Below are 21,053 nucleotides of genomic sequence, written 5' to 3' on the forward strand. Positions count from 1 at the left end.
AATGCCCTTAGAGGTTGCAAGGGATCCTGAAATGGGTTTGTTCCTAGCATGTCTCGAAGTTGTGCAGATTGGGAGGTTAAAGGGCCCAGAGTGTGTAGGTGAATGGAAGATTCTGGAGCGTGTGGGGATATGGGGAGAAGAAATATATATATATATATATATATATATATATATAGAGAGAGAGAGAGAGAGAGAGAGAGAGGCAGAGAGAGAGAGAGGCAGAGAGAGAGAGAGGCAGAGAGAGAGAGACACACAGACAACAGACAGACAGAGGAAGAGAGAAAGAGAGAGAGACACAGACAGACAGACAGAGAGACAGACAGAGAGATAGACAGACACAGAGAGAGAGAGACAGACAGACAGACAGAGACAGAGAGACAGACAGAGAGAGAAAGACAGAGAGAGAGACAGACAGAGAGACGGAGAGAGACAGAGAGAGACAGACAGACACAGAGAGAGAGACACAGACAGAGACAGAGAGAGAGAGACAGAGAGAGAGAGACACAGAGAGAGAGACACAGAGAGAGAGACAGAGAGAGAGACAGAGAGAGAGACAGAGAGAGAGACAGAGAGAGAGAGAGAGACACAGAGAGAGACACAGAGAGAGACACAGAGAGAGACACAGAGAGAGAGAAACTGAAAGTTGGAGGATTCGGCATTGAATTGTGCAGGCTGCAACCTAGCCAGATGCAAGGTGAGGTAAACCTGCAGATGCTGGGGTTTAGAGCAGTAGACACACAAGTCCTGGAGAAACTCATCAATCATGCAATTCTATCACCAATTATATCTTCCCCACCCCGCTATCCCTAGCAACTATTCCAACTCAATCCTCCCACAATCACCCTCTTGGTACCTACCCCTGTGCTGCAGGTAACGCTATACTTGCATCTCCTCCCTCACCTTCATTTGGGGAACCAAATAGTCCTTACAAGTGAGCAACACTTCACTTGTGAATCTGTCAGGGTTATCTACTGCATCCAGTGCTCCCATTTTGCCCTCCTGTACATTGGAGAGACTGGACGCAGATTGGGTGATTGTTTCATTGAGTACTCTGTTCACTGCAACAGCAAGGACGTCCCAGCAGCCAACTATTTTAATTCTCCACATCGATATGCCTGTCCACAATCGAGGCTATCCACAAATTTGAGGACCAACACCTTATATTCCATCTGGAGCGTGTGGGGAACTGAGTCATTTGGGAACAGAACAGAGCAGATCAGGCAACGTGAAAGCAGACTGGGGCAAGGGCTGGATACATGGTCTCATGGCTTCAAAATTGTGGATCACACCCTGACCATTGGGGCAGACTGTATGGGGTTTGCACGCTCTCCCAGTGACTGCATGGCTTCTCCCCCCCCCTCCCCCCACCCCCCACTCCGTACATCCCAGTTTCCTCTTACGGGTTGAATGGCTGCTGTAACTTGCCCCCAGTGTGCAGGTGGAGTCTGAGGTGAATTGGTGCAAATGTGAAGGGAATGGGTTACAGTGATGCAAATGGGACAAAGGGAATGATGGGTTTGTTCAGAGAACCATCACAGACTAAACGAGCGGAATGGCCTCCTATACCATGAGAAAATATGTAATCCAGATGTTCATTCTACACAGAGAGCGAGGTTACATGTGCTCTCTATCTCTGGGAGAGAAGGCCCTTTGCTCATTGATGCCTTTGGCCGTCACAAACTCACTTCAACATTCCGCGGTGCTCCTCGTGCCAGATCTGGATCCTCTCCTCCCACTGATCTCTGTCGAGCTTGTGCTGGTCCACCACACTGCAAGCAAAGAGTACAGGTTTCAATGCAGAAAGTGGCCCAGTCCAACACCCATGGACCAGCGCGGACAAAGTGGGAATTAAATCTAGCACTCAGAGCCAGACCTCACTGACCCCAGCCATTAACGAGTGCCACAAGACTCATGTGACTGAAGAGAACCACTGCTGTACTCTCTGGGAGAAGGCAGTGATTTCCTTTTAATGAGGCACTTGGTCATTTGATGGAAGTGTTCCTCCTTGACAGATCCAGAATGCTAGCTGAAGTGGTGACTGCCAGCTCAATTTAGACATTTAAGAATAATTTGGATTGGGTCTTGGATGGGAGGGATATTGGAGGGCTATGGTTCAGGTGCAAGACAATGGAACAAGGCAGAATAATAGTCCAGCACAGCCTATATAGGTTGAAGAGCCTGTTTCTTTGCTTTACTTAACAATGATTCTACGGTTAATTCTCAAATTCTATCTAAAATCTCCATTTCCTGATTTCTCCTTCACTTTACTACCTTGGATCAGAGAGCCCGAGTCTGTCAGCCAAAGCTAACCCGACTTGTGGCCCAGTTTAACAGTCCATCTGTAACAGAGAGAAGTGAAGGGCGGCCTCAGATTAAATCTCGCAATGCAGTACTCCCAACAGATGGCAACCTGCAACAGATCCCCCATCTGACCAGCCCAAAATGCTTTAAGGATTTATTCATTTTAAGGTCTGACGTTCACCACCCTCCAAACACAGGAGCTATAGGGCTGCAGGAATAATGTGGACTTGTGCAGAACAGCACAGGGCAAAGGCGTGGAGTGTTAGTCTGAGGTTGTTCCTCCATTACATAATCAACCAGAGGAACAATGCACCGCTGTGTCCTGGACGACCACACCTCTCCTGCAGCAACAAAACCCTCCCTGCTTCCCACAACAGCAGGAGATCCAGGGAACGGGATAGGGAGCGTGAGCACCCACAGTACCAAGTCTGCTCCTGCACAGGCTTCGTGCCGGAAAATCTCATGTCTAAATGCTTCTTATCAACCACGTCACTCAATCTCCCAGATAGCCAATGGTTCAGCTGCGTAATTTTAGAAAACAGGTGCCTGTGGCCATTCAGTACATCGCGCCTGCTCCCCATTCAAAATAATCATGGTTGATTGTGTGACTTCAGTACCCAACTTGTGCATTCTTTACACATTCCTTCAACCATAAAGGCAACCCCCCCCCCCCCCTTTAAAATGTATCTAATGAACTGGCCTGTGGCCCCATTCAAAATAATCGTGGTTGATTGTGTGACTTCAGTACCCAACTTGTGCATTCTTTACACATTCCTTCAACCATAAAGGCAACTCCCCCCCCCCCCTTTAAAATGTATCTAATGAACTGGCCTGTGGAAGGGAGTTCCACAAGTTCATAATTCCTCATCTCAGTCCATAAAACCATAGACCACTACAGCACAGAAGCAGGCCCTTTGGCCAATCTTGTCCATGCCAAACTACTACTGACCTGCACCATAGCTCTCCATACCCTTCCCATCCATGCACCTATCCAAATACTTCATAAATGTCAAAATTGAGCCTGCATTCACACCATTTCAGTTGGCAGCTTGTTTCACACACTCACCACACTCTCCATGAAGTTCCCTTCAAACATTTCACTCTTAACCCATGTCCTCTAGTTGTCTCACTTAACCTTGCTTGCATTTACTCTTTCTGTACCCCTATTAAATCTCCTCTTATTCTCCTACACACTAGGGAATAAAGTCTTAACCAGTTTAACATTTCCCTAAAACTCAGTTCATCAATTTTCAACATCTTTGTAAATCTTAACTGCACTCTTTCAATCTTTTCTGCAGTTAGGTGATCAAAACTCAACACAATCCAAATTTGCCTTCACTAACGTCTTGTACAACTTCACCACAACATCCCAACACCTACACATAATACTTTGATTTATGAAGGCCTACGTGCCAAAAGCTCTCTTTAAGACCCTATCTACCTGTGACACCACTTTCAGAGAATTATGTATCTATATTCCCAGATTATTCTGTTCAAATTACTCCTCAGAGTCCTATGGTTTACTGTGCATGTTCTACCCTGGTTTGACCTCCCAAAGTGCAACACCTCACACTTGTCTGCATTAAATTCTATCTGTCATTTTGCAGCTGGTCCAGATCCCACTGCTAATTGCGAATCTTTGTCTGCCTTCTGGCAGACTAAAGGCAATTTTGTGTAAAATTATATTTCCATTTTATTACATGACAATCAATAGTATCTGATCTGATGTGGGTCCTCATCATACGCCTTACTAAGTCCATGTAGACAACATCCATAGCCTTTTCGTCATCAACTTTCCTGGTTACCTCAAGAAATTCTGCAAAATCAATTAAACATGGCCTACCACGCACAAAGCCAATTTATCCCTCATCACTCCCTGCCTATACAAATACTTGTACATCCAAAATGACTTACCCTTTGCCTTAGACTCTCACCCCCTCTTTTAGACTTCCCCAACATCAGGAATATTCTTCTTGAATCCAACCTATCTCTTCCTGTCAGAACATTATCTCAATGAGACCCCCTCTCACTCACCTAAACACCACTGAGTACAACTCCAAACTACCCAGTCTTTCTTCATGTCTCAGTCCTCCCATCCCAGGAACTATTCTGGGGAACCTTCAATGTATCTCCTCAATAGCAAGAATGTCTTTCCTCAGATCAGGAGAGCAAACCTGCACAAAATACTTGAGTTGTGCCCTCTCCAAGACCCTTTACACTTCCTTTTATATTCAAAACTTCTCACTATAAAGGCCATCATGCCATTTGCTTTCTTCACCACCTGCTGGACCTGCACTCCAACCCTTCAATGACTGATGCATCATTGCACTTCCCCTTCTCCTAATTTCTCACCATCTGCCTTTGTGTAGTTGCCACCAAAGTGGATAATCTCACATTAATTGACATTATACTGCATCTGTCATGTATTTGCCCACTCTGAGTCACTCTGCAGCCTCTCAATCTTCCTTGTGGCTCCCACTGCCCCCAGCTCAAGGTCCTCTCCACACTTGGAGATATTACATTCAATTCCTTTGACCAGATCATCAATATATATATATATATATATATATATATAGAGAGAGAGAGAGAGAGAGAGAGAGAGAGAGAGAGAGAGAGTAATGAGTTGGGGTCCTAGCACAGAACGTCGTTCGTGGTACCCACAAGCAATTGCCTGCAGATCTGAAAAGGATCCATTTATTACCAATTCTCTGTTCCCTGCCTGCCAACCAGTTTTTTTTAAAATCCAGGTCACTGCCTCCTATATCATGTTCTCCAATTTTGCAAACCAGTCTCTTGTGTGGGGCCTGATCAAAAGCCTTTTAAAAGTCCAAACATCAACTGGCTCACCCTTGTCCATTCCACTGGTTACATCTTCAACAAGTCTAGTAGGTTTGTCAAACATGATTTCCCTTTTGTTAATCCTTGCTTGTTTGGACTAAATCTATTGCTCTTCTCCAAATGTTCAGCAATGAAATCTTTAATTGACTCTAACAATTTCCTCACAGCTGAGGCCAGTCAATCACTCCCTGATTTTTCTCTCCCTCTGTTCTTAAAAAGTGGTGTCACATTAGCTACTCTCCAATGCAAGGGAACTGATCCCGGGAACGGTGCAGAGAAATTTGGAAAAAATACATCCACTACCCTAGGGCCACCTCCTTGCATACTCTGAGGTGCAGACCATCAGGCCCAAGTGGTATATCCATTTTCAACAGTTATCAATTTACCAAACACAATTCCATGACTGATAACAACTTTGGCCAATTCTTCTTCTATGCTAAACTCACAAAACGTGCATCTTCCTTGTTGAAGAAAGAATCGAAGAATCTATTCACTGGTCTACCATCCCCTTGTTCCAATTTTTCTAATTCTGACTGCAAGGGACCTACAGTTACTTTAAATGGTCTCTTTCTCTTTACATACCTCATTGTCGCTTCTACAGTCAGTTTTTGTGTTCCCTGCAGGTTTCCTCTTGGACTCCATTTTCCCCCTTCTGATTAGATCTTGTGTCTTCCTCTGCTCAATTCTACATTTCTCCCAGTCCTCAGGCTTGCTGCTTTTTCCAGCCAGTTTATATGTCCCTTCTTTGGTTTTAATTTTATCCCTGATTTCCCTTGTTTGCCAAGTCTGAGCCACCTTTCCTATTTTATTTTCACTCCAAACAGGGATGTCCAGTTTCTGAAGTTCCTCCACAAGACTGTCTTCCTACCTTTAACCCATTAAGCCTACTTTGCCAGTCTATCCGAGACAATTCACACCTCACATCATTGTTTAAATTCTTTAAATTCGGGACCCAAGTATCTGAATTAACGGTGCCACTTTCCATGCTGATGAAAAATTCCAACGTATTGTTATCTCTGTTCCCCAAGGACACATAACTGCTAATTAATCCTGCTTCACTGCATGACACCCAGTCTAGGATTGCCTGTTCTCCAGTTGGTTCCTCGAGGAAACTATCCCTTACATACTTCAGAAAATCTTCCTGCCCATTACACTACCAGTTTGGTTCTCCTGAACTACATGCATATTAAAGTCACCTATGATAACTGCTGTATCTTTATACTTCCCAATTTCTTGCTCAATGCCTTACATTAAGCCATCTCCAATCTCACTTCTCCTATCTGATGGTCTGGACACTCCCACTTATATTTCCACAGCTCAACCTACACAGAATTCACATCATCTAAGGTGATGCCCCATCTTAGAAATGTGTTAACTTCCTCTTTAATAAGCAATGCTAACCAACCTCCTTTTTCTTGTCTATCTTTGCTAAATGTTCCCAGCCCTGGTCACTCTGAAGCAATGTCTCAGTGATCCCAATCACGACATAACAGCAACCCCTGACATAAGCCCACTACCTTCAGAGAAAGCCCATGATCAAAGGCCTTGGAATAATGTTTGCATTTAACACAGACAGATGTGTTTTAATAATATTGATCAGGTGGAGTGAAAGGGGAGTTTAGTCTCTCCAAGTGACTAATAGAACAGCTCCAACAGCAACCACCAGCTGTTCCTCGGGGGAGTAAACACGAGCAAAAGGAGTGAGCTAATCAGCATTTTGACTCTGTTGCACCATTCTGAGTGCTATTTTCCTGCACATATCCCTCCATTCCTCAAAGCACACAATTCAGACTGGAATAAGCTCAATGAAGGGGGTTCTACAACCCTCCAGAGAAAATAGTCACCAGCCAGAATGAAGTAATTTCTCTTCATCTCAGTGTTAAATAGCCTACCCCAAATGTGCCCTCTGGTCAATGTATGTACAATGTCTGTTCCATCAGATCCATTTCCCTGGGTACCCTGGAGGATTCAGGTCCCCCAGGCATGAAATGGTTACAAGGCAGTGTTCCAAGAGTTGGACAGGCTGCCTTGCCATCCAGTCACTCTCCACAGAAGCAACCATGAAGGCAGCATACTAATGCTTCTACAATCTCAGGAGTCTGAGAAGATTCAGCAAGTCGTTGGATACTATCAAATATCTACAGGTGTGCTATGGAAAGTATAATGACTGGTTGCATCACAGTCTGGTAATTCACGTGTCCAGGAACACAGAAGGGAGCAAACATCAAAGGACCCCCATCACCCTGGTCAGAACCTCTTCTCACTGCTTTACTTTTGGCAGAAAATACAGAAGCCTGAAACCTGCACCTCTGGGTTCAAGAACAGTTTGTTACTAACAGCTATCAGACTTCTGAACCTTGCCTTGCTAGACTCATCCTGGACTATCTGCACGATGGAAAGTCACTTTTTTTGCACTAAAATTACTGTGAATATCTATCTATTTATTGTCTCTTTTAATTTAAATAGTTTACTGTTATAGTTTTTCTTCATAAGTACCTGTTCAGCTCCAGAACATAAGAATTTCGAACATATGTACATTGTACAACATGTATGACAATATTACTATTACCACATAAGCCATGCTCTGTGGTGTTTCTGCAGCTTCACCTACCGTTGTGGGAGCAGGCGATCAGTCATCAGGTAGTTGGACTTGTGTGATTCCAAGTTGAAGTCTCCAAATTTAGCCTGGACTGCATATGAGGCCAGTAGCACGGCTGTCTCAGGAGGGCAGTAGACTTCGTCGGAAAGGATGCTTTCCTTGACTTGCAGGAAGAAGAGTTTCTGGGTAATCTCCTGGATCAACTCCTCTGATACGTCCTCTGGGAAGAACTTGGCACGGAACCTGAACTGGACTGGAGTTTCTTTCTTCAAGTCTTGCTGTGATACCTATGGAGAAATGTCTTTGGTCATTCCACAATTAAGAGCTGGAAAACATTCAACAGAAGCTCAACTACCCAGGGAATAAACTTCTAGCTTGATAAACACAACAATTACAAGAGGAAACTGTGACCAGCACAATGGTTCGGCCTTCGCCGCTGGAGGGTTCCTTTTATTTTCTGCTGTCGTTTTCTGGAAACCAACCATTAAAACTGGAGACCCATGAGAGATTGCAGATGCTGCAATCTCAAGCGGAGCGCAATCTGATGGAGGTTCTCAGTGGGTAGAGCAGCATCAGTGGGAGAGAAAGACAAGAAAAATGCCCCGTCCAAAAGAATTCTCCTTTGCACCTCTCATTTCCTTCAAATCAAAGCACACCGTAGAACAATCCTTGTTTCAAACCTACCCAGCACCACTCACCAACTCTTCCTCCATTAAACCGATGACTGCATGGAGCTGCTTCCTGCACCCATGCAGAGCTTATCAAGTTAAGAAAGAGGAAGTGTTTGGACTCGAGAAAAACATTCAGACAGATGGGAATGGAAAGGATATACCCCATATTACTATGGAAAAGATTGCTGGGCATTGACAGTGATCTTTGTGACCTCCCTGTATGCAGGAGTGATACTGGAGGATTGAAGTATAGTGAATATAGCAATTGTAGTTTTGCTGTTTAAGGTAGGTAATGGGGGAATCCTAGGAATTCTAGTCCAGTGTGTCTTGAGTCAGAGGTGGGCAAACTATTGAAAGGATTCCTAGGGACACGATAAACAAGTACTTAGAGAAGCAGTCTTATTGGGGGATCATCAGGTGAACAAGAAATCTGCAGATGCTGGGGCCTACTGCAGTACACTGAAGTGCTGGGGAAACTCAGCAAGTCATTCAGCGTTAACGGAAAATACTTGATCCCACCATCTTGTCTACTGCACCGGATGGTCTTCAGCATCTGATTTAATGGAGTGTTCAAAATAAATCTGAAAAATCTGCAGCAATTTATAAAATAAAGAGACGCCCATAGAACAGTACAGTACAGGAACAGGCTCTTCAGTCCATGTATCTGCACCAAACACCATGTACAAATTAACTCAAATTTGCTGCTTCCACCTGATAGATATCCCTCTATCCCCTTCATATTCATGTGTCTATATAGAAACCTCTTAATGATAATGTGGTACATAGTGTCAACTGCAAACCTGCTGATCCAAAGATTGGAGGTGTTGAGGACAGCAAAGAAGGTTTTCAAACCTTGCAGAGGGACCTGGAACAGCTAGAAAAATGTGCTGAAAAATGGCATATGGAATTCAATGCAGACAAGTGTGAGGTGTTGCATTTTAGAAGGACAAACCAAGAAAGGACATAGATGGTAAATGGTAGGGCACTGAGGGATGCGGTAGGAAAAATGGATCTGGGAATACAGATACATAATTCCATGAAAGTGGCATCAAAGGTTGAAAGGCCTGTAAAGAGAGCTTTTGGCATATTGGTCTTCATAAATCAAAGTCCTGAACACCAGGAGTTGAGATGTTACAGTAAAGCTGTTTAAGACATTGGTTAAGCCAAGTATGGAGTGTTGTGTGCAGTTTTTGTCACCTAACTACAATAAAGAAATAAATGAGATAGAAAGAGTACAGAGAAGATTTGCTGGGATGTTGCCCGGACTTCAATAACTGAGTTACAGGGAAAGGTTAAACAGGTTCCCTGAACCGTAGTAGAATAAGGGTAGATATGATGCAGGTATTTAAAATTATGAAGGGTATAGGCAGAGGGGGACTCTGCGGTCTTCTTCAAAGGAGGTTGCTGCCCGCCGAACTGTGAGGTGCCAAGATACATGGTTTGAGGTGATATCAGCCCACTGGCGGTGGTCAATGTGGCAGGCACCAAGAGATTTCTTTAGGCAGTCCTTGTACCTCTTCTTTGGTGCACCTCTGTCACGGTGGCCAGTGGAGAGCTCGCCATATAACACTATCTTGGGAAGGCGATGGTCCTCCATTCTGGAGACGTGACCTACCCAGCGGAGTTGGATCTTCAGCAGCGTGGATTCGATGCTGTCGGCCTCTGCCATCTCGAGTACTTCGATGTTAGGGATGAAGTCGCTCCAATGAATGTTGAGAATGGAGCGGAGACAACGCTGGTGGAAGCGTTCTAGGAGCCGTAGGTTATGCCGGTAGAGGACCCATGATTTGGAGCCGAACAGGAGTGTGGGTATGACAATGGCTCTGTATACGCTAATCTTTGTGAGGTTTTTCAGTTGGTTGTTTTTCCAGACTCTTTTGTGTAGTCTTCCAAAGGCGCTATTTGCCTTGGCAAGTCTGTTGTCTATCTCGTTGTCGATCCTTGCATCCGATGAAATGGTGCAGCCGAGATAGATAAACTGGTTGACCGTTTTGAGTTTTGTGTGCCCGATGGAGATGTGGGGGGGCTGGTAGTCATGGTGGGGATGACTACTATTAATGTAAGATATAGATAATTCAATATAATTTTTTACATCAATAATATGTTACACCACAGAAGTTGAATGGATTTAAATCAGACTTATCAGAGCAATGTTTTAAGTATGGTGAAGATGTAGGATTCTTTTCACATTCAATGTGATCTTGTCTTGCCCTTTTGGCTGGCTTTACGTAACTTTTTGGAACAAATTATAGAAACTGCTTTTCCACAAAGCCAAGATTTATTTTTTATTAGGAAATATTGAAGGTACAAGACCTAAATTAAAACTATCAATTGGAATTTGTTAAATTAGCATTAACGATAGCAAGAAAATGCATTGCACTTATTTGGAAATTGACTTTGACTATGCCAAGGTGGCATGATGAAATTCAAAGTTATATTCATTTGGGGAAAGAAACCTACTTAATAATTTAAGGAATAAATACCCTATGTTTTAACAAATTTGGCACCCATGCACTCAATTAATGGGATTAAATCTGTAATGATGTCTTTCTGATCCCTTTAGACCTGCGGGATTCTACTCTGTATCTTTATGTTGGATCTGGTGATTTGTACTGGACGACATCTTTGCAATCCAAAGATTTATCTTTCTTTTTCTTTTCTTTCTTTTTTAGACCTATAAAGTTATATTTTTTTCATTTTGTACATTGTTTCTTTGAGGGGGTGGTTGGGTGGGAGGGAAGGGCTTTTTTGGATGGGGTGAAAGCCATTATTTATGTCATCAATTTGTTTTTTGATAGCTGTATTATTATAACAACTGTAGTTACTGCATGTATGGAATTTTAAATAAAATATTCAAATAAAAAGGAGTGGCCTTCCACAAGCTTCTACCTTTCCCACATCTTACTTACTGTACGCTGGCCAAACTGGATCAAGAAAATGCAGATAATACTGCATCTGTTCAAACTTTCATTTACATTGACTGAAACTGAATCCTGTTGGGAATAAAGGGAAAATTTGAGGCAATTTGATAACTCCAATAAAAGTGCACGTACCTTTTTATCAAGCTTGAGCCAGTTTGGATATCCCTTATTATCCACGTACTGGAGTCCAAAGTACCACACCTCCCGCAGGCCGACTGTTTTCACCACCTGTGGAATGAAGGCATGAATCCTCACTGGAAATTTTGCAACACCAGAGAACCCCTCCCAGTCTGTCAGTGACTCAGGAAATGGTGGGTAGTAAGAGGTGGTCACTTGTGATCTGAGGCACCTAGAATGCTGGGAGAAACCACTCCAGAAACATTGGAACTGGAATCTAGAGCAGACGAAGAGAGGCCAGAGGGACTCAGTGGGTCAGAAATGGACAGTCGGTGTTTCAGGTCAGGGCTCTGCATTGCGATTACTCCAAGTTGAATGGGGTTTCTCAACTGATAGAAAAGCTTTGCTAAGAGCAAGTAACCAGCTGAAACCAAATGAAAACCTGCCCTAATGAGTGACCTCCAGAAGACCAGTAAACAAACAACAATCACAGCCACAGCAAAATGGTGACTGCAGCCCTTACAGTTCCTTCTCAGTAATGAGGGCAGCACGGATAGCACGATGTTATCACAGTGCCAGTGACATGTGTCCGAATCTGCCGCTGTCTGTAAGGAGTTTGTACGTTCTCCCTGTAACAGGGTGGGTTTCCTCCAATTTCTTCCCATATTCTAATGGCAGACGGGGGTTAGTAGGTTAATCAGTCACATGGGTGTATTTGGGCAGTGCAGGCTCATGCACTGGAGGGTCCCGTAACTGCACTTTATCTCTAAGTTAAATTTAATTATTGCTAATACCGCTTCATTTTTTTTTTTGCCCTCCACTCTCTCCTACAATTTAAAGTAGTTCATAGGGCTTACATGTCCAAAATCAAACTATCTCGTTTTTATGTAGATCTCCTCGTTGCAGTAAATGCAAAATTGAAGATGGTTCATTAATTCATATGTTCTGGACATGTCAGAGTCTTGACAAATATCAGAACAAAGTATTTCAAATTTTCTCTGCACTTTTTAATGCTAATTTTAAGCCTAATCCCTTAACTGCTTTATTTGGTATTGCTGGACAGAGTAACATAACGTTAACAGCATCTAAGCCGCATGTATTAGCTCTTATTTTTCTTATGGCTAGGCAGGCAGTCTAGCTCAGATGGAGGGACGTTGGCCCGCCTCATCATACTCAATGGTTATGTGACATCATGTCATGTTTAAATTTAGAGAAGATTAGATGCTCAATTGCCAATTTGAATTCAAATTTTCAAAACACTGTGGGGACCCTTTTTGAGTTACTTTTATAATCTTTGATTTGATATGAAGGTAGAATGTGTTGACTAACGTAGTAATTTATTACTGATAAGAATTCTGTCTTCCCTTTCCTTTTGGCCAAACAGCTTCTTCCTTGGTAGTGGATTTAGATTTTCCTTTTTTATAATAAAATATCAATACAATACAATTTGTTTGATTGAAAATGTGGGATACCTTGGATGGAATGACATGATTTAAGTGTAATGTATCTTCTTGACTTTTAACATATATCTGCATGTACTCTGTATTTTTGGATGTGAAATTTCAATAAAAATAATGAAAAATTAAAAAATTAAATTACATTAAATTTGTGAGCAGTGAACTGGTAGCACACCCCCTGCATGTCAGTTAATCAGTGGGTTAAAGAATTCCCTCCCCTGACTAGCAAAGGAAATCTAAGTAACCCTATTTTTGTTTCATTTAACCTAGCACTAAACTAAAAAAAATTTAGATAATCAAAACTAGAACAATAAAAGCAATCTGAAACAGATTATCCAAATCCTCAGAAGATATGAACAGAAGAAGCCCCAACACAGCTGCTGTGGGAAAAAGTCCTCCTGAAGAACAACATACCGTCCAGATTTTTATCAGGAATGGGGCAATGATTTTAAAAAATCATTGCTTGGTATAATAATACAAGAAATATAGTCTTAAATATTGAATTGGCCTGTATAGAAGGCTACAAAGAAACAATATGCATTCAAGATTTGATTTTGGACTTAACAGCTAGTGTTTATTTATCCTTAACCACATTAAACTACTTTCCTACAAGCAATTTAGTTATTCATTATGAATAAAAAGAAAAACTTATTACAGCTGTCTTCCAATGGACTGAAATAGCAACTCCCTTTTCCCTCCTCAGACACTGTCTGACCTGGTCCTGCAATCTATGCTCTATTTCATTACATCTAGCCATGGTGCCCACCGTAACAAAATAAAAATGGAAATCGCTGGAACACTCAAGAGGCCCAGGAGCACTGGGGAGAGAGAAAGAGTAACCCTCCAAGCCCTTATGTTAACATTACTAACTTGATACAATTAGATTTGGGGTGTGTGGGATGTGCGAGAGGACAGACCACCTCTCTCAGATGGATATTCCAGCCATAGACTGTAAATAGTAGATCCTAATCCTAACCCTCAATGAGGTGCCAATAAATCCCCTCCCAAAGTCCATCTTGAGATGTACCCATTCACTTCTATTCCTTCTTTACATATGTTGCATTATCTTTAATAAAATACTGAGCCAAGCAATTGATCCTTGTGTTAAGTGCTTCTGCAGCTAATATTGAATACAGTAAAAGCCCCATTATCCAGCATTCAATCAACTGGAAACTCACACAAACAAAACAAAAATCAAGGAAATAAATAGTTTAAAAATAAATAAAATTTTTAATAATGTTTACATAAAAGTTTAAAATTGTAAATGTTCTCTGAAGCAAGGCACAACCCCTGAGGATCAAGTATTCAGCCAGCAGAGCGCCCTGGTCATGCCCTGCCTGCAGTAGCTGTTTAAATAAAGTTTCAATAAAGTTGTGTTTGAATAAAATTAGCGATGCCCAGGATGAAGAGCCGGTCAATGCCGCTCACCATTGGGATGACTCTCCCAATTTCTGCCTGGTAAGTCTTCATCTTTTTTAGTATATTATTAAGTATATTAGTAAAGCTTTATTTGTAAACTTGGCAGGGGTGTGGGTAATGATGACGGCTGCAAGGTTAGTGTAGTGGCTATCACAACGCAGTTACAGCACTCGCGAATGGGGATGAATGTCAAGGAAGGTGCGCCGAGGGCCTGACCGGGACACTGATGTGGAGGTGAGTCGGGTAACGCCAAGGGTCTGACCAGGACACTGTCGTAAAGGTGAGTCAGGTTGTGCTGAGATCCTGATCGGGTCACCAGTATAAAGAACCAGTTGATATCACACACCATTGGGATGACTCTCCCAAAGGGTCTCCCTATCCCTGCCTGGTAAGAATCTGTAACTTTATTAGTTATATTAGTAAGGCTTTATCTGTAAACTTGGGGGAGAGGGTTAATTATGACAGGGGCAATAGTTAGCGTAGCAGTTAGCATCACACTATTACAGCACCAGCGAACGGGGTTTGAATTTAAATGTATATTTTGTAAGTTGTGGGAATTACTTAATTAAAGTGAACTTTACATAATTAAAGATTACAATATTGATTTTTTTCAAATGACTTTACATTTTGCACTGTCTTTTGTATTTTAAACAGTGTATTCTTAATGCAGGTGTATTCATTATTCATTATAAGAGTAATTAAGTCTCAGTCAACCGGAAAATTTACATTTCTGGCATCCACAATCCCCATAGGTGCCGGATAATGGGGATTCTACTGTATATGAAACTCCGAGACAGCTGTAGATATATCCTAGCATGGTTATACCTGACACTCTGCAATGAGCTTACAAACTATTCTGTGCAAATGTTCCCCCTTGAACATACTTGTTACACTCCTTTTCTATACTTTGGTCTCAGACCCATCCAAACTTCTGCTGTTCCTTGCGTGTTCCAATTTGAACAATAAACTATTATCTACATCTCCTCAGAGATCAAGAACAGCAACAGAAAATATCACTTCCCAAGTACAAGACATTCCTACCAGAGTACGGGTGGCCCAGAGCGCATCAGACTCACCTGGTCGAAGAGTTGCTTGCCTGTGGTGTTGGGCTGGATGGCAAATTCCAGCTCTGCATCCATGGTTGTAACACGAACATTGATCTGAAAAACAAGAGAGAAACCTTATGGGATAATCAGGTAAACAAGGACCCCTTTACACTGAAACCAGCGGCATCACTCATCTGATCTTTGAAAATCATTTTCAGTTGATTATCAGGATGAAAATCAAAACCAGCAGATGTTGAAAATCTGAAATAAAAACAGAATGCTGGGAACACTCAGCAGGTTGGGTAGCATCTGTGGAGAGAGAGAAAACAAAATTAACGTTTCATGCCCAAGGCCCTTCATAAGAGCTGAAAAGAGAGAAAGCATTAGTTCTAAGTTGCAGAAAAGGCAAGAGAGGGGCAGATAGAATAAAGGACGCAACTCTGAAAGGGAGAGGCCAGGGTTGTGGCGATCAGCTGTGAAGCCACCTGGTTGATGAATTACTGAAGCCATGAGAGAGAAAACCAAGGGGTGTATAAAAATGTGAGACGCCAGTCAGTGGTGGAGGAAATATCCTGCAGCTAGGTATCTTAGTGGAGGGAACCGGTCAGTTCTGAAACCAACAGAAAGTTAATTGGACTGAATAAAGCCAAATGAAGCTAAATCACCCAGCTTTTTGACATTACTGTGGAACTGCTGACCAAACCCATCCACTGGTGCAGTGGAGTGTAACTACCTCAGGAAAGTATCAATGTGCCACACATCTGATCTGGATACAGCAACTGTGTCAGTTTAGCGCTAGAAAACACACCTGACTAGAGTTCAGTTAAAGCATCTCCCCACAGGGGCCAGATGATGACACAGCCCTATCCCTTCATTCCGTCCTGACCCACCTAGAGAATGATGCCTCATATGCCAGGCTGTTGTTCACTGACATCAGCTCAGCATTCAATACAATCATACCTCAGATTCTGGTGGATAAACTGACCTTGCTAGGACTCAACATTCTTGTCTGCAACTGGATTCTGGACCTTTTAACCGAAAGGCCACAGTCTGCCTGGGTTGGCAGCAAAATCTCAGAACCTATCAGAGTGCACCCTAGGGTTGTGCTCAGCCCATTACTGTTCACAATGCTGACCCACGACTTCACTGTAGTACAAACAGAATCATCGAGTTTGCACAGGATTCGACAGTAGTTGGCAGCGGCAACAATGATGAGTCGGCTTTCTAGAGGTGAGGTTGGGAGGCTCGTAAAATGTTGCGAGAAAAACAACCTGAGGTTTCAAAGTGGACAAGATAAAGGAGATGATTGTGCACTTCAGGAGCACAAAGGTCAACCATTCTCCACTGCACATCAACAGTTTTGTTGTGGAGAGTGGAGAGCAAAGTTCCTTGGTGTGTGTATATAAAGGATGATCGATCCTGGACCAACAACTCCTCTTTTGTCAGAAAGATGCAGCAGTGCCTCCACTTCCTTAGAAGGTTGAGGAGGGCATGGCTACCAGCCCCCATCTTGATATTTTACAGGAGAAGAATTAAGAGTGTGTTGCCTGGCTGTCGTGCTGCTATTATTATCTGGCACCCTGACCTCTACCTTGCCAAGGCCAGATGACAGCTCTCAGACACCTCTTCCTACTTAGCCTTTCCACAGGTCCCCACCACAGAGCATCAATCTACCGTTTTCAATACCATCTCCAACCTCATTACCTCTGGTCACCTCCCTCCCTCCCACAGCCTCCAATCTGATTGTTTCCCATCCCCGCACTACCTAGTTCTACCTTTTATCCAAGATACATAAACCCAGCCATCCAGGCAGACCCATTGCTCTTTCCCCACTGCATTAGTTTCATCTTACCTTGACTATCTTTTCTCCCCTACACATCCATGACACCTCACATGGCCTCCATCTCTTCAATGACATAATTCCCTGAACTTGACCACCTCATTTTTGCTATGGACGTCCAATCCCTTTACACCTCCAACTCCCATACATACAGAAGGTCTCAAAGCACTTTGTTTCTTTCTGGATAAGAGACCCAACCAGTCATCCTCCATCACCACATTCCTCCCCTGCAGAACTTGTTCACACTCTTAATAACTTCTCTCTTGACTCATCTCACTTTCTTCAAATCAAGGGAGTTGCCATGGGTACTTGCATGGATCCCAGCTAGGACTGCCTGTAGATCAATCCATGCTGCAAGCTTACATAGGCAAGGCCTCACAATTCTTCCTCCACGATGTTGATGACTATATCAGGCCTGTCTTGTGCAATGAGATCATCAACTTTATTCACTTCGCTATCAACTTCCACCCTGATCTCAAACTCACCTGGTCCATCTACGACAATACTCTTCCCTTTCTGGATCTCTCTGTCTCCATCTCAGGAGATAAGCTTTCCACCGACATATATTACAAACCCACCAACTCCCACAATTTCCTCAACTACATTTCCTCATACCTTGTCCCCAGCAAGGATTCAATTTCCTTTTCATAATTTCTATGTCTTCACCGTATCTGTTCCCAAGATGTTGTCTTTCAGTCCAGATCAACTGAAATATCCACCTTCTTTCACAAGTATGGCTTCCCCTCCACCATCATCAACTCAACCCTCACCTGCTTCTCCATTTCCCACTTATCTGCCTTGGTCCCCTTTGCCCCCAGATGCAACAAACACAGGATTCCCCTCCTCTTTCCTTACCACCCCACCAGCCTCTGCATACAAAACATTATACTCCATAATTTACAACACCTTGCACATGATTCCACTACCAGACACATATTCCCTTTTCCTATCCTCTCTGCCTTCCGCAGGGACCACTCCCTCTGTGACTTCCTTGTTCACTCATCCCTCCCCACCAATCACACTTCCTTCCCCCACCCCCCCCAACATCTTCCCCTGTGCCCACAGGGTACAACAAATGCACTCACACCTCCTCTCACCATATTTCAGGACCCCAAACAGGCCTTTCAAGTGAAGTAACCCTTCACTGGTGTGTCCGCAGAAATGATCTACTACATCCCGTGCTCCCTTTGTGGCCTTCCCTACATCGGAGATACTGGGCGCAGGCTGGGAGATCACTTCGCTAAGCACCTTCGCTGTGTCCGCATCAGTGACAGGGACCTCCCAGTGGCCAACCACTTCAATTCTGCACCCAATCCCATACTCACATATCTGTCGATGGTCTCAAGCACTATCCCCCGTAAATTGGAGGAACCACATTTTTAAATTTAGACATGCAGCACAGTAACAGGCCATTTTGGTCCACGGGTCTGCGCCCTCTGTACATTTCAAACGGTGAAAGGAAACCAGAGCTCCCGGGGAAAACTCACGCAGACATGGGGAGAACGTACAAGCTCCTTACAGACAGCTGGGTCCCGATCACTGGTGCTATAAAGGGGTTGCGCCAACCTTTATGCCAATGATGCCGCCCACTTGATTCTCCATCTGGGCACACTCCAGCCAGATGGCATCAACACTGACCTCCCTCCCTTCCCTTTCCCCTCGTCTTCTTTCCCTTAGCTCTCTACCCCCTTCCCTCTTTATTCACCAAGCCATCCCTCCTCCCAATGTTTGCTGCTGTGCCCTCCCACCATTATCACCTCCTGCATTTGGGACCGAGCTCCTCCCGCTGCCCACCTTTTTGTTCTGACGCCTGCCAACATTTTTCCATACCTTGATGAAGGCCCCATACCCGAAACATTGGTTCTGTATTTTTATCTTTGCTCTATAAACTACACTGTTTGACCTGTTGAGTTTCTCCAGCATTTGTGCTTTTATTGTCTGCCCCATTGCATTTGTAGCCACAAAGCATCAGACCGGAAGTCAATCCAGAACATCATTAAAACAGCCGAGAAGATCACCGGGGTGTCTCTTTCCTCTACTGAGAGTATCCATTGGGAGTATTGCTTAAATAGAGCTCAAAGAACTATTAAGGATACTTCCTAATCAACATACAGTATCTTTGACCCACAATCATCGGGATGGAGGTACAGGATTACCAGGCTGTGAGAATGATGAACAGTATCCTATGACTAAGTAAATCATTCCAAAATATTTATATATATTTATTTTACATTATATATTTACATATAGACCTGGATGTGCCCGCGACATACTGTGTACTGTACTTTGAATATGTTGTGCACTGTCGTCTGGAGAACACTGATCCATCGGGTTGCACATGTACAGTCAGCTGATAATCAATTTGATCATCAACTACTCTGCAAAACTGGTCACCTCTGGCAACTGCCTCCAGAACCAATGTAGAAGCACAAAGACTGTAGGTGCTGGAATCTTGAGCAGATAAGGAGTTGCTGAAGTAGCTCAGCAGGCCAAGCAGCATCCAGAGGTAGAAAAGGTCAGTCAACATTTTGGGTCGGAACACTTTATCCCCTTGGATGGTGCCTAACCGCTAAGTTCCTCCAGTAATTCCTTGCATGATTAAAGTCGAACATTTCAGGAAATCTCACATTGCTATTCGATGCTGAAAATGGAACAGCTTTGCATTTGAGACACGGCACCAGCAATATGAACCAGCAGAACTTCTGTACCGAACCAGGCAAACTGTGCAATAGGTTTGGACTTGGATTTGTCACTATATCCCTGTTTGGATACCCTGGATCCTAAGACTCTCAGGTACAACAGATTGAGGTTCAACCTCCCCGTGGGTGTGGTGCGGCAGAGGTACACCCTCCCCGTGGGAGGGGTCCAGATGGTACAACCTCTTTGTAGGTAGGGTCTGGTAGATGGTACAACCTCCCCATGAGTGGGGCCTGTGGAAGGTACAACCAACCCCCCAGTGGGAGAGGCCATGCAGTAGGTACAACCTTCCCAGGGATGTCTGGCCTTCCTAACTCTTGTCTCGTCGTGGATTATACAGAGCTCAAAAATTCCTGGGAGTATCCAGGTACTGGCTTATGTTTTTCACAGAACCAATGCCCTGACGGGACTGGCTGAACCAGGTAAAACTGGGAAGTCGGGTCAAGAATTGGGCATCATCCTGGAACAGATGGAGAATTGGAGTAACCGATTCATGAGTGTTGAAATGGTGATGAGAGATATGACAGACCAAAATAAAATAGATTGTTGAAGACCTGATGGAGAGAATGAGTCGAGCAGAGATTGAACTGACGAAAACGCAAGAAAAACTTGAGGCTTTAGAAACAAAAGCCAAAGAGTGGGAGTTGGATAAACAAAGACTGCTTGACAAAATTGACCATATGGAAAACTTTAGTCAATGGAATAATGTCCGAATTATTGGACTAAAGGAAAGAATTGAGGGAAGAGATCTGGTGAACATTTTTTTTAATGGATCCCACAAGTGTTGGGAGAAGACAAATTTGGATAAAAAATGCATATTGAGAGAGCTCACCGAACACTTGAACCCAGAAGAGCCGGTGACCAGAGACCAAGACCAGTTCTGGTGAAGACTTTTAAGCTACCAAGAACGGGAGATAAATCTGGGAGCAGCATATGATTACACCAAGCAGAATAATGGCCTGCCCAAGGTTGATTATGAAAAAGTACCATTTTTCAAGACCTTAGCCCGACCTTAATTAAACAAAGAAAAGAATTTGAAGATGGGAAAAGACAACTATGTGCTAAAAACTTGAAATACTCAATGACACATCCTGCGACTTTGAGGGTTGAAGTAGCGGAAAGGAACCATTGATTTTTCAAGAACAAG

The 21,053-nt window shown here is 43.4% G+C and overlaps 1 protein-coding gene across 6 annotated transcripts in view; it reads right to left on the reverse strand.

Moving 5' to 3' along the window:
- The window catches only part of LOC138760895 (ezrin-like), a 133,455-nt gene that overhangs the window by 18,710 nt on the left and 93,692 nt on the right, over positions 1-21,053 (reverse strand). For all 6 annotated transcript variants that reach the window (XM_069932179.1, XM_069932180.1, XM_069932178.1 and 3 more), the window contains 4 exons: positions 15,400-15,483; positions 11,463-11,558; positions 7,751-8,025; positions 1,686-1,769 (listed from right to left, as the gene is read on the reverse strand). In XM_069932179.1, the coding sequence (XP_069788280.1) occupies positions 1,686-1,769; positions 7,751-8,025; positions 11,463-11,558; positions 15,400-15,483 (539 nt within the window). The remainder of the gene's footprint in view (positions 1-1,685; positions 1,770-7,750; positions 8,026-11,462; positions 11,559-15,399; positions 15,484-21,053) is intronic.

This window comes from Narcine bancroftii, chromosome 4 (assembly GCF_036971445.1).
Source record: "Narcine bancroftii isolate sNarBan1 chromosome 4, sNarBan1.hap1, whole genome shotgun sequence".
NCBI classification, from domain to species: Eukaryota; Metazoa; Chordata; class Chondrichthyes; order Torpediniformes; family Narcinidae; genus Narcine; species Narcine bancroftii.